This window comes from Peromyscus californicus, unplaced genomic scaffold (assembly GCF_007827085.1).
Source record: "Peromyscus californicus insignis strain IS unplaced genomic scaffold, ASM782708v3 Scaffold_9__1_contigs__length_137607984, whole genome shotgun sequence".
NCBI classification, from domain to species: Eukaryota; Metazoa; Chordata; class Mammalia; order Rodentia; family Cricetidae; genus Peromyscus; species Peromyscus californicus.
Window position 1 is genome coordinate 59,526,556 of NW_026294617.1, and position 12,781 is coordinate 59,539,336.

The 12,781-nt window shown below is 43.3% G+C and overlaps 1 protein-coding gene and 1 non-coding gene across 5 annotated transcripts in view; one reads left to right on the plus strand and one right to left on the minus strand.

Annotated features, from left to right (window-relative positions):
• The window catches only part of Tmem144 (transmembrane protein 144), a 46,842-nt gene extending 35,169 nt beyond the window's left edge, over nucleotides 1-11,673 (minus strand). For 2 of the 4 annotated variants that reach the window (XM_052731180.1, XM_052731177.1), the window contains exons 1-5: nucleotides 11,541-11,673; nucleotides 8,032-8,194; nucleotides 5,558-5,680; nucleotides 2,263-2,362; nucleotides 448-528 (exon numbers count right to left, since the gene is read on the minus strand). In XM_052731180.1, the coding sequence (XP_052587140.1) occupies nucleotides 448-528; nucleotides 2,263-2,362; nucleotides 5,558-5,680; nucleotides 8,032-8,140 (413 nt within the window). In that variant the 5' untranslated portion in view covers nucleotides 8,141-8,194; nucleotides 11,541-11,673. The other 2 variants (XM_052731178.1, XM_052731179.1) reach the window with 2 other exon arrangements.
• LOC128106766 (U6 spliceosomal RNA) lies at nucleotides 3,431-3,535 on the plus strand. The gene has a single exon (XR_008216824.1). It is a non-coding gene; the product is annotated as a U6 spliceosomal RNA (small nuclear RNA).
• Nucleotides 11,674-12,781: the final 1,108 nt, after the last annotated feature.

Consider the following 12,781-nt stretch of genomic DNA (forward strand, 5'->3'; position numbering starts at 1 on the left):
TTTCCCAGTTTCTTGGAGCTTTGGAGAATTAAAACTGGAGTCCCTAACCCCCTCGTTTGTTATTTCTTGTTCTGGAAATAAGCCCTGTTGTTGAAAATCAGGAACCTTACACAAATTTTATGAAATGTAGGTTTAAAAAATGCAAGGACATCAAAAGCTTTAGGAAGCAGGGCTGGAGAGGTGGTTCAGTGGTTAAGAGCACTGGCTGCTCTTCCAGAGGACCTGGGTTTGACTCCCAGCATCTACATGTCAGCTCACAATCATCTGTGACTGTAGTTTCAGGAAATCTGACACTTTTTTTTTTTCTGATTTACTCAGGCACCAGGCACACACATGATGCACATACATGAAGGTAGAACATTGATACACATAAATAAAATAAATATATAACAAGTCTTTAGAAAGCACTCTGCCCAAAAGAACTAGTGCCTAATAATGGCTGCAGACCTTACTACTGACAGCCCAGCTCCAAAGTAATTCAGCATGGGGTGTGGCACTTCTTCTGCATCCATTCCAAACCAGCCAAACCTGGAAATTCAGAAGAAAATCAAATCAGATACTGATAAAATGTTTTAGAGTAATGCTTAAGAGAATAGACTAGGGGCTGGACTCTTGAGTTGAAATCTTGGCTCTTTCATGCACTGTCTAGCTTTGGATAAGTTACTTTCTGACACTGTGCCTCCAATTTCCATATTAAAGTGGAAAAAATAGTGGCTGAGGCATGGTGGTACATTCCTGTAACCCCCAGAGGTAAGACAATAGCTCAAGGCCAGCCTGGGCTACAGCACTCAGGAGGCAGAAACAGATTTCTGAGTTTTGAGCCAGTCTGGTCTACACACTGATTTCCAAACAAGCCAGGGCTACATAGTGAGAAAACTATGTGAAAAAACAAAACAACAAAAACCAAGCAAATCAAAACCAAACCAAACCAAAAAACTACCACGGGAAAGTGTGTGTGATTGCATGTATGTGTGTGAATGCGTATGTGTATGTGCCTGTACACATACATGTATCTTAATGCTGGGAGTCAAACCCAAGGCCCTGCACATGCTAGACAGTGCTCTAACTCTAAGCTACATCTCAAGCCCTTCTATAATATTTGAAGTATTGAAAATGACTTCTTGGCGAAAAATTCCTGTTCTTTGACATCAACTTACATTCTTTTCATCATGGTTTGACTTTGTCACAATCATTATCATTCATCGTGAACAGCCATCCAGGGGTAAGAGAGTGAGGCAACCAGAAAAAACATTGTATTAAAACAAACAAAACTCCAGGGTGGGGGGAGCAAAAGAAGGATGCATATACTGTAAGTTAGTGGATTGATTTGCCTTGCTGTTTTGGGGTAGTTACAATGTTTTTGAGTATAGGAGGGGCCTTAAAGTGAGGCAAGAATAATGTTCTCTGTTCTCATGTCCCCTCATGTGAGAAGCACATGTGATACTAACCATGAGCATCACACACTGTTCACGCAACGTCCATGATGGTATCGTGTTCCCACCCAGGCCACTGTGTGAAGCGGGAGAGCCTCTGCAAATGTAGCTAGTACCACTGGGACACACAAGGTCCAACTTTGTCATTTTAGTTAGCTTAAGTTTCCACACAAAGGCCGCCTGAGGCTTGTGACAAACCCTTTGGATAGCTAGGGTCGAAAAAGTTCTTCTTGTAGAGCCAGAGTGTTTTAGGTGTGGCTGTCTCCCTTCTCCCCCGCCCCTGTACTGCAAAAGCAGTCACAGACAATAATACCTAAATGATTGGATATGGCTACATCTCAATACATCTCTACAAAAGGCTGGGGAGATGGAGCCATAGGTTGTTGCTCTATTCTGAGGAAGAACATCTACTTTTGAATTGGTCCCTGGCTAGAACACGACCTTCAGCATCTCAGCCTCTTTGGGTGTCAGCTCTCTTACTGTGCTTACCTCATACAACTGTAAAAGTCAGGTGAGAATGATACACCTTATCATGTCTGTCAAACCACCCTGCAGCAGAAAGGGAAAGCAGACATCAGCTGACTTCCTCTCTCCCTGCTTGTGTCCCAGATACAGCTCCTTACTTTTTGTTTCGATTTCCTTTTCTGTGTCTTCATCAACTATCTAGGTCACTTACAAAGAGCTTCAACATCACAGTTAGACATGGCTATGTGTACCAGCCATAATCTGAGACGAAGAATCAAGTTGTTTCTCTTGGTATGGCTAAACCCCAGTTTAGACTGAATGCAGGGCGCAGGAATCTTAGCTGAGATCATTTGAATTGTGTTACCTTGAGCTTGCCCAGCCAGTTAAGGTATTAAATGATCCCCAGATGAGGATTCCAAGACCTAAACCGATGGTTTTGATAATTGGGACAACAGCAATGTTCCCTGTAGATACAATACATAGGGAAAAAAATGGGTTAGTTCTAGTACAACAGATACATTTCTAAGTTAAATTAGTGGTTTTTTTTTTTTTGTTTTTTTTTTTTGTTTTTTTGTTTCCTAACTTCAACTTCTGCCCCAACTTAACTTCAGGATGTGGTCTGCACTCACTGGCTGTTTTTCCAGAGTCTCACCACCATTACCTTAGGCTCTTGAGGGTCACTCAGGGCCAATCCATTATAGTGTTGAATGTTGACATTAGCGTGGTTGTTACAGAGACAAGTTCTTGCCGTGTTGAAGAGGCTAGCTCCCACTCATGGCTCATGAGATCCCACCCTCCCCGGTAGCTGGGACTGTGGCTGCTCCACCATACCCAGCTCATTGCCGCTCTTTATAAAAGAGACTGCTTTCTCAGCATCCTGACTCCATCCTGCAGTTTCCTCTTGAAGGTTTCTTCTTTAGATTTGTGAGTCCCCTTTGTGTCCTGCTTTCAGCTGTTGATCAGGGACCCGTGCGCTCTGTGATGCAGCTGTAGTCTAGTGCAACTTGAGTTTTAGAGTTGTTCTATGAACTGCTGAAGCAATTCTGCACGTAGATGTCCTCCACGGTGGGAGTGTTAGAGGCTTTCGAGTCATATGGTACCCTGCTCCACTTATTTTCCCTTTTGGAAAGTTCTCCTGGTCTCAAGGTGTTGCTGTCTCCTCTTTAACCACTTGCAATGAAGCCCTTATATCTCCCTCTTCTCTCTCCTCTGTGCCCCAGAGCAGCTGGTTGTTATAATCTGTAATGTGGTGATGTTTCTCAGGTTTGGTTGCCTACTTCTCCACGTTGACCATAGTGGAAGCTGCTTGAGGGACAAATGTTCTGGTATCTATAATGATCTGCACAATGGACCTGGTGTGGTAGCCCACGCCTTTAATCCCAGGACCTCTGTGAGTTAGAGGCCAGTCTGATCTACATAGATAGCTCCAGGTCAGCCAAGGCCACATAATGATAGCCCATCTCACAAATATAAATGCATACATTTTTAAAAATTATTTAACTGAAATAAAATTTCAAAAATTAAAAAAAAATGCTCACATTAGCAGTGCACATATTAAAATTGGAGTGATACACATAAGATTATCATGGACCCTGCACAAGAAGGACATACAAATTCAAGAAGCATTTCATATTTTACACCAGCCTTGACCAAAAAAAAAAAATCTGCAGGTTGACAAAAAAGAGATGTGTCTCATCTGCAATTCTACTGGGAACAGAGGCAGGAGGACTCAGAGTTCTAGGCCAGCCTGGGTTGCATATAGTGCAACTCTGCCTCCAAAAGCCTAGAGGAAATGAGTGAACGCTGTTCATTCTCCCAATTTCACACAGTAAAAAATCACAGAGGCACATACATGTGAGGTATGGTAATGTAAATTCTAGTGGAAATGTGAAATTATACTTACTTTGATTTCAGCTTAATAAATCTTATTAAAATCTCATGGGGGTGGCACTATTAGAAGTTGTGGCTTTGTTGGAGTGGGTATGGCCTTGTTGGAGGAAGTGTGTCACTGTGGGGGTGGGCTTTGAGGTTTCCTGTGTTCAGGCTACCTCCCAATGTCTCAGTCAACTTCCTGTTGCCTGCAAGATGTAGGACTCTCAGCTATTCCTCCAGTCTGCCTGCATGCCTCTATGCTCCCCACCATGATGATAATGGACTGAACTTCTGAAACTGTAAGCGAGCCACCATAATTAAATGCTGTGGGATGGTCTGTATGTCAAATGTGTTACTGATTAGTCAATAAATAAAACACTGATTGGCCATTGGCTAGGCAGGAAGTGTAGGCGGGACAAGGAGGAGAATAAAGCTGGGAAGTGGAAGGCTGAGTCAGAGAGACACTGCCAGCCGCCACGATGAGAAACAGCATGTGAAGATGCCGGTAAGCCACGAGCCATGTGGCAAGGTATAAATTAATGGAAATGGATTAATTTAAGCTGTAAGAACAGTTAGCAAGAAGCCTGCCATGGCCATACAGTTTGTAACCAATATAAGTCTCTGTGTTTACTTTGTTGGGTCTGAGTGGCTGTGGGACTGGCAGGTGAGAGATATTTGTTCTGACTGTGGGCCAGGCAGGAAAACTCTAGCTACAATTAAAGGTTTTTTTCTTTTTTTTTTAAATTAGAGTTGCCATGGTCATGGTGTCCCTTCACAGTAATAAAAACCCCAAGACAGTCCTTCAAAGACTCAAATGGGTAACAAGTAGGATTTTAACATTTTCAATTTTATTTGCTTCTAACAAATTTATCTCTTAAAGATTTTTAGTAATTTTCTTTGTTAAAATACAAAAAGATGAACTTTCCAGAGGGAGTTCATATAGAAAAGAGAACTGTTTCTGATTGGTTAACTGGAAATATAAATTCTACTATAGACTTTAAGGAATTGATAAAGCACAAGGACATTTTTTATTGTCTGTTTTTTCTGTTAAATGTTACTCAAAATGATTACATGCCTCTCTACTTGACAGCTTTTAAGGATAAGGTTTAAAAATGGTGTTAACAAAGAATTACTTTTTATTACAACATTTTCTGATAAACATGCCTTAGAAAGGTCAAATGCATAAGATGGCATCTGAGTTATACTTTAAAAGGATCAAATAACTTTACTATAATAGTTTTCTAGCAGGAACTTATGCTGTGGGATAATGGTTTTGTACACTGGTTTAATAAAACACTCATTGGCCAGTAGCCAGGCAGTAAGTATAGGCAGGATAAGCAGATAAGGAGAATTCTGGGAGGAGGAAGCCTGAGTCAGGACACCAGCCTGCTGTCCAGCGAGCAGCATGTAATGGCACACAGGTAAAGCCACGGAACACGTGGCAACATATAGATTAACAGAAATGGGCTGAGTTTAAATGTAAGAGCTAGACAGTAGTGAGCCTGAGCTAGTGGCTGAGCAGTTTTAATTAATATAAGCCTCTGTGTGTTTACTTGGGACTGGCAGGTGAGAGAGATTTGTCCTGACTGCGGGCCAGGCAGGACACAAGAGAACTCTGACTACAAACTTACAACATTTAAAGGGGAAAAAAAAATCAGGAAATTTCCAGGAATATCTGAAAGGGAAACAGTACACAGCCCATGTTATCTGCATTTAATGACTGAGTCACTGTGCCTTTTCTCCTGGTTGTGAGTATGACCACTGTATTAGATGAATACACACATTACCTGTTGCCCAAATGAAGCCACCGAGCATCGCAAAAGGCCAGAATTTAGGGCAGCGTAGTATCAAGTTGACCACTAAGGCGACCAGCCAAATGGCAGCACAGAGCACCCACTGAAGGAACATCCCTGGAAGTAAGACAACCTGGCATTACTTGGCAGAAAGATTCGAGTATATGCATGTTTAGGAATATCTGTAAGATGTTCTTAGAAGAACAGCCACAAATTAGGAAATGTCCCCACAGTGGGCATGTGGCACATTTATTCTTACAACTACTCTATGTCATAATTGACCCCATCTCAGATGCCAAGAAAGCAAATTTGAGCTTAAGTAACTTGGCCCCAAAGCTGGTAGGGACATTTTTAACTGGACTCTAAACCCTAGATGCTTGACTCCAAAAGTCCACAGTGTGTTCCTGCTTAGCATCCTATTTCACCTGTAGACAAATCAAGACATTTCTGTCAAAGAATTTTGAGGAGATGGAGGCTGTGTTTTCACTCAGACGCCAGTGTCATGGCCACTGCCAAAACATCCGTTGAGACCTTCCAAACCGTGCAGCAGTAACTTAAATCTCAGGATACAAGTGGCCATTTGTGGCTCACACTGCTGGAGTTTAATTTCTGTGATGAGACAGATTTTTACAAGCCTGAGATTCAGCCTCCCAGGCCAGGGCTCCTCTGCTTCTTATGATATAAGATACTGCTGGCCACTTACCTGAGGATGAACATGGCAGTGGCCATTCAAGGCTCCCGTACCATCAAGGCTTAGGGACTGAAAAGATCAAGGCTTAGGGGTTCAAAACCCACACTGAACGGAGTGCCAAGGAAGCTGCAACACCACGCTGCCACTTTTGATTCCACTTTTTTGTAGGACTTTTGTCTCTTTCTGTTCATTCTTACAACAGAGTAGAGGTAAAAAAAAAAAAAAATGTCTACTAACCTCCAAAACAACAAAACAGTATTGAAGAGGAAGAAAATCTTTATGCTCCAAGTGTGAAATTGGAAACAAAAAGCTGGTGAAACTTGTTTGGTTGGGGGAAACTCAGACCAGAGCACTCTAATATGTGCAGAGGCCTTAGTTTCAGTTTTCAGAAACACACACACACACACACACACACACACACACACACACACACACACACACACACACACATGGGACACGTGTTCAGGATCACAAACCCTGAAGCTAGGCCAGCTGCCCCTTCTGGTTATTTTTCTACTAGTTTCTATGCTTGTCAAGCTCCAGCCAAGGGGGGACAGATTTGTAACCCTGCTGTCTAAGGAGTATGAAGACTAAGGAACCAGGGAGATTTAACTATAACTGGCCTAGCGTGGTGGTACACACTTTTAATCCCAGCATTCGGGAGGCAGATCTCTGAGTTCGAGGCCATCCTTGTCTACAAAGAGAGTTCCAGGATAGCCAGGCTATGTAGAGAAACCCAATCTCCAAAAACCAAAATAAACCAAAAACAAACAAAAATAACTGGGAAGTTACCTCCCAAGAGGTGCTCACTGAGTAAGTTCACTGAGAAGTCCCTTCTGGCTTTAAAGGGAGGTCAGAGAGCAAGGGTCTTCCAAAGGCAAAAGTAACTCTTGCTTCCCTTCACTAACCATCAGCTTGTACTGTTTTGCTGCACGGTGACATACGTACGTGTTTCTAAAAATTACAGCGCTGTGCAAAACCACGCATTGAAAACCTCAAAACAGAACCAAATCTGGTCTGGGGATGACATGGAAAGACTGCACCAGCAATGTATTAAAAAACAGTTTGAACTAACGAGATGTCTAAGTACAGAAACAATGCACTCCACACAGCCCCTTAATTTAGAAGGTTTGTGAGGAGGAAGCACCATGAAGAACGAAGCCTGTGGACCACTGCAGGGCTGCCAGAATGGGGGTCTGACATCAGATGTGGGGGATCATGTGTGGTGAACTGAGAAAGCCCAGTGCTTTCTGTGTGTCTGTGAGTGCATAGGTGGTAACTTAGGAAACCTGGTGCACAGCTTTGTGTCGAGGAGTGTGTAGGTTTTGGTACTGCCTCGTGTCTTTCTTTAATGGGGAGTAGCTTTCTGTGTTAGCCTTTCATGGTTAGTTAGAGAAGAACTTGTTCACTGGTCAACAGGTGTGTATGGTGTTCAGATTGGTCTCTCATGTATCAACTGTGTTGAAAATTGGTTTTTGAATGAATGCTGAGAGCGGAACTGGCCATAATGTACTGATTTTATAAACACAGAGCCACGGCCAAGAAGCTTTTCCAGTGGTACCCACCTTGCTTTTTCATGGAGTACAATCTGGCCTCCCTGTCCTGACTCCCTCTTGGTGTACTACAATGGGCACTGGGAGATGATTTATGTGAGTTCTATTACTAGATACTATAATCAATAAAACAATTTTTAGCTGTTATTTTTAAAAGATAAAACAAAAACAAACAAGTAGCCAAGACACTTAAAAGCAAGTTTAGGTTAAAAACAAACAATTACCATCACCGGTGTCATATTTTTTAAGTGGTACAAAGTTGGATCCAAACAAGACAATTGCTACAGCAGAGGAGAGGTAGCCCGTGGTGAAATCTGTTCCGTTATTGCTCATGGTTGCAGGGGTGGCAGGACTGTCTTACTTTTGGTCTGTGTTTTTCAAGAGTTTCTGAAACAAAAGAAATAAAATGAAGGTGAGAAGCTGTGAACCTGTGAACCAGTTGTGATCAGGACACGAAGTCCATTGACCAAAAGCAGCTCAGGCTCCTTTTTTGCGGTTAGTCAGGTCATGTTGCAAAAATCTATCATTTTTTACAGGATGCTCACAATTCATGTGTTTCATTTGTTCTACCAATAATTTTTTTATTGCTAACTTATAATAAAATAAACCAAGTGTTTTTTTTTTTTTGAAAATCTAACGTTTTACAAGATCTGAATCCAATTTTTCCATATTACAAAGATGATTTCTCTGTAAAGCAGACTGGCATGGTGAACAAATTTCTGGGCTTGGACTCTATTTAACGGGTTGTTGTGTCAATCAAATTAAAAAGCACCCGAGAAGACTTTCAGAACAACGAAGTGCTTTGTAAGCAAAAGCGTTTGCTGTGTTCCAGACCCGAGCCTAAGGGCACATGCAGGTTGTATGGCCCATCGCAGATTCAGAATCCTATCTTTTCATTAGTATACCTAGAGTAAGCAGTAAGTCTGTAGCCAAAGAGTCTTGTCTGAGGTACAGCTCAGTGGTAGAGCATGTGCTTAAATATGCACGGGGCCCTGGGTTCAGTCCTTAGCACGGTGCACACACACAGGCATGCTGTATACATGTATAAAGAAACAAATAATCTAATTATTAATATTTTTAAGTCAAAGCAGAAGAAAATGCTTCATGAGTCTTGTGGAGTCTGAGCAGCAATGAGCTGTATAAGAGCGGCCTGCAGAACAGCGAGAGGCAGCTGGTTAGGTATCCCAGCTGTACAGTCTGGGAGCACCAAGCCACCTACAGATAACCAGGTTTTCAATAAAATTAGTCAGCTCAGGAAAAGGGAAAAAAAATTCAGGTCTTCAGCCAAATTTTGTTTCAAGTACTTAGTCACCACCCGTGTCTAGCAGCCACCAATCTGGACACTGCAGAAATTTTCCATCACTGCGAAAATTTCTATCAGATATCATTGCTACATACAAGTTCTGGTTCCCCAGTGAAGAGAAGTGACAGATGACTGGGGGAGGTGGCTCAATGGGTAAGGTGCTTGTGACATGAGTTCAGATCCTCAGCACCCACTTAAAAGCTGGAGAAAAGCATGTGACGGCACCTTCATGGCTGGGTGGGGAGGGAGCAGAGACAGAAAGGTCACAGGGGCTCAGTGGCCAGCCAGTCTAGCTTAAATGCTCAGTTTTAGATTCTGTGAGAGACCCTGTCTCAAAAAGTTAAGTGGAAGGGCTGGAAAGATGGCTCGGCAGTCAAAAAATCACTCGCTACTCTTCCGGACACCTAAGCTTTTGGTTCCCAGTACCAAAGTTGGACGATTCAACCATCTGTAAGTCCAGCTCCAGAGAACCCAACTCCCTCATTTGGCCTCTACAGGCATCTGCACACAGGTATACACACAGCCACAAACAAACATCCATAAATAAAAACAAAAATAAATCTTAAAAAAAATACTGCTTGCTTTGGCATCACAAATACTAAAGCTAAAAAAAGATACAGGGACGGGGCTGGAGAGATGGCTCAGTGGTTAAGAGCACATGCTGTCCTTCCAGAGGACCCAGGTTCAATTCCCAGCACCCACATGGCAGCTCACAACTGTCTGTCACTCCAGTTCCAGGGGACCTGACAGCCTCACATAACCATATATGCAGGCAAAACACCAACGCATATAATATAAAAATAAATTTTTAAAAAAAGATACAGGGAAAATTAGACTGGTCCCTGCAGCAAGGATGACAGACAAATTTCGTGGAGCATTTCATATTTTATAGAGTTTCTAATGTTCTCAGTTAAACAGTAACAATAAAGTAGAGAGCCCTGAAGGGAGACACTCATGTCTTCCTCTGACCCCCCCACCTGTGCACTCATATGCATGCACCCACACATACATCACATGCATGCACACAAGAAGAGAAGGATCAAGCCCACCAGTAACCAAGAGTCAGATATTTCTCAGTGGCAGAATTTGGAAAAGCCCGCTGAACGAGAGTCACTTTGGAAAGCTGCCATGGACTGAAAATACAGGTTTAGTAACTAAGAAATCATTTCTTTTCCGTTTTAATTAGAACAGGCAAAGCAAGCACATGGATAAGAGGACAGTGCCTAACCACTAACGGAGGCAGATTATTGGAGAGAAAAGAGGGCTCCACTAACAAATATTGACGGCCAGCCCCAGGTATCAGCCCGGATTGAAAGGATAGTTGGTAGTGCTGATCAGAGCACATGACCCCATTTGACTGCTGAGTCAGCTTCTGTCCGTTATTGCCTTAGATACACGACGTTCACTCACAGCACACAGCTCCCACATGTGTCAGAAAGCATGTGATCTAATTCCGTGTGTACTGACAATCCCAGGCAACCCCGAGGAAGGCTGCATGCACCTCGTTCTAAATCGGTGACATTTCTTTGATAAATAAAAGCATCATAACTTTACCAAGCATTTATCCCTAATTCCCTTTGAGCACAAACCTATCTCACACCACTCCTTTGAAAATCTTATTTTTGGCTCAGGTTGGTAGCAAACTAAAACCCAGCACTCAGGAGGCAGAAGCAGTCAGATCTCTGTGTTCAGTTCCTGCCTGGTTTACATAGTTCCAAGCCAACCAGGACTATGATAATGAGACCCCGATTTTCATTATTATTATTTATTGATTTCTTAAGTTAAACTCACAGCATGCTAGTTGAGCGCTCTGCTCAGCTGAAACCCCCAGCCCTTATTTTTACTTTTTTTTTTTTTTGAGACAGTCTCACAGGCTTTTCTAGACAGGCTTTAAACTTGTGATTTTTTTCCCCCACATTCATTTAAAAATTTTTTTCAGGACAATAGAACCATAAACATCACGTGGTTCAAGTAGCACGTGACATGCCCATACACGTTTACCTTAGGCCAGGTGTCAATCAGGCAGCAGCCATCTCAATAGTTCGGCATTTCCCCGGGGTTAAAGCTTTCAACATTCTTCAGTTGAAAAGTCTCAAGACCAAGTATCTTAAGGTTTACTTGTTCAGTGACCACTGATATTTTATTACACCACGTTAATTCTTTCTCTTCATTACATTTTCCCCTACTAATTTAAAGTTTTAATCAGCCCTTCCCCTCCCTCCAAGATAGTACCGGCTGCTCAGAGCAATACTGCCTGCTCTAGTTCAAAGATTTCATTTCTGGTTTCCTTTAGTTTCCTCCAATCTAAGGGCAGCTTCGGCTGTCTCTGGGCTGACGTCAGCGGTGCTGGCACGTACTTGCTCTGAGAGTTTTTCCTAGAAGCGAGTTACAGGGCAGTCCTCAGACCCAGGCGACCTGGTGGGTACTCACTGTGCGGGCAGCAGAGGCCAGCCCGGCTCTTCCTAGGACTTCCTGCCGGCGGCCGTCTGGGAAGGAGACCAGAGTCCCCTCCCAGGCAGAGGCTCGGGACACCCTCCCAGTGGAGGGCTGGAGCTCAGTCAGGTGACTAAGGAGTTGTCAGGCTCTCTGTCAATCAGCAAGTTAACCAGCGAGGTTCTTTGCTCTTAAAGAAGAGATATGTCAGGGAGTAGCAGCAAGTCACCTCCTCTTAAACATCACACCTTTATCTGTGTGGTTTGTGGAGAACCCAAAAACAGAGGCATTATAAAAAATGACTAAGTTACCCCAGTTTGTTCTTCCTTGTTAGGCAAATGCTCTACTAGTTGTACCTCCTCCCTCTTTTTTTCCTTTTTAAACTCCGAGACAGCTTCTCACAAGGTTGCCTAGACGGGCTTGCACTTACTCCACAGCCCAAGTGGACTTTAAGCTTGTGATCCTTCAGACTCAGCCTCCCGTGGAGCTGGGATCATGGGCCTGGACAAAGGCATCTAAACCACTAATGTGTGTGTGCAAATGTAGTGTGCACTAAGTGCCCTGTAGGACTGTCACCTTTGCGGCTTGCTGGCACATTGCAATGGCGGAGGAAGGTGGCTTTATACAAAACCACACGCTGGAGTAGCTAAAGTAAAGCTTGGCCCAGGAGTCAATTTCTTTGAAAATGTCCTCCAGGAAACTGGAGTGGGAAAGCAGGCTGTGAGTCCTATTTTAGATCAAGATTGTCCCACCTCATCAGTTATAGGAATCATCAGGGCAATGAGCTAGAGTGCACGCTCCTGATATCTGGTAGAGATTCTGAGAAAAAAAAAAAAAACAGCCACTAGTGTACAATGTAGATTTGCCTGCACTGGACCCTCTTCAGCAGCTGAGAATGTGTGTGTGTGTGTGTGTGTGTGTGTGTGTGTGTGTGTGTGTGTGTGTGTGTGTGAGAGAGAGAGAGAGAGAGAGAGAGAGAGAGAGAGAGAGAGAGAGAGAGAGAGAGAGAGAGAGAGAGAGCGCTCTCCTAGACAGCAGTGCTGGTACTGGTGCGGCAGAGGACACAGACATGGACTTGAAGATGAGGAAGTGCTAGGTTCCGCCCTAGTCTAAGTTTAAAGCAGGCCTCTTGGGGTGGCATTGAGCTGACGCCATCCACCAACGGGTCACATGAGGTTCACAGGAAAGAGAAGCAAAGTGGAGACGTTAAAGATAAGGTTTCCGGAAAGGAAGCCTTG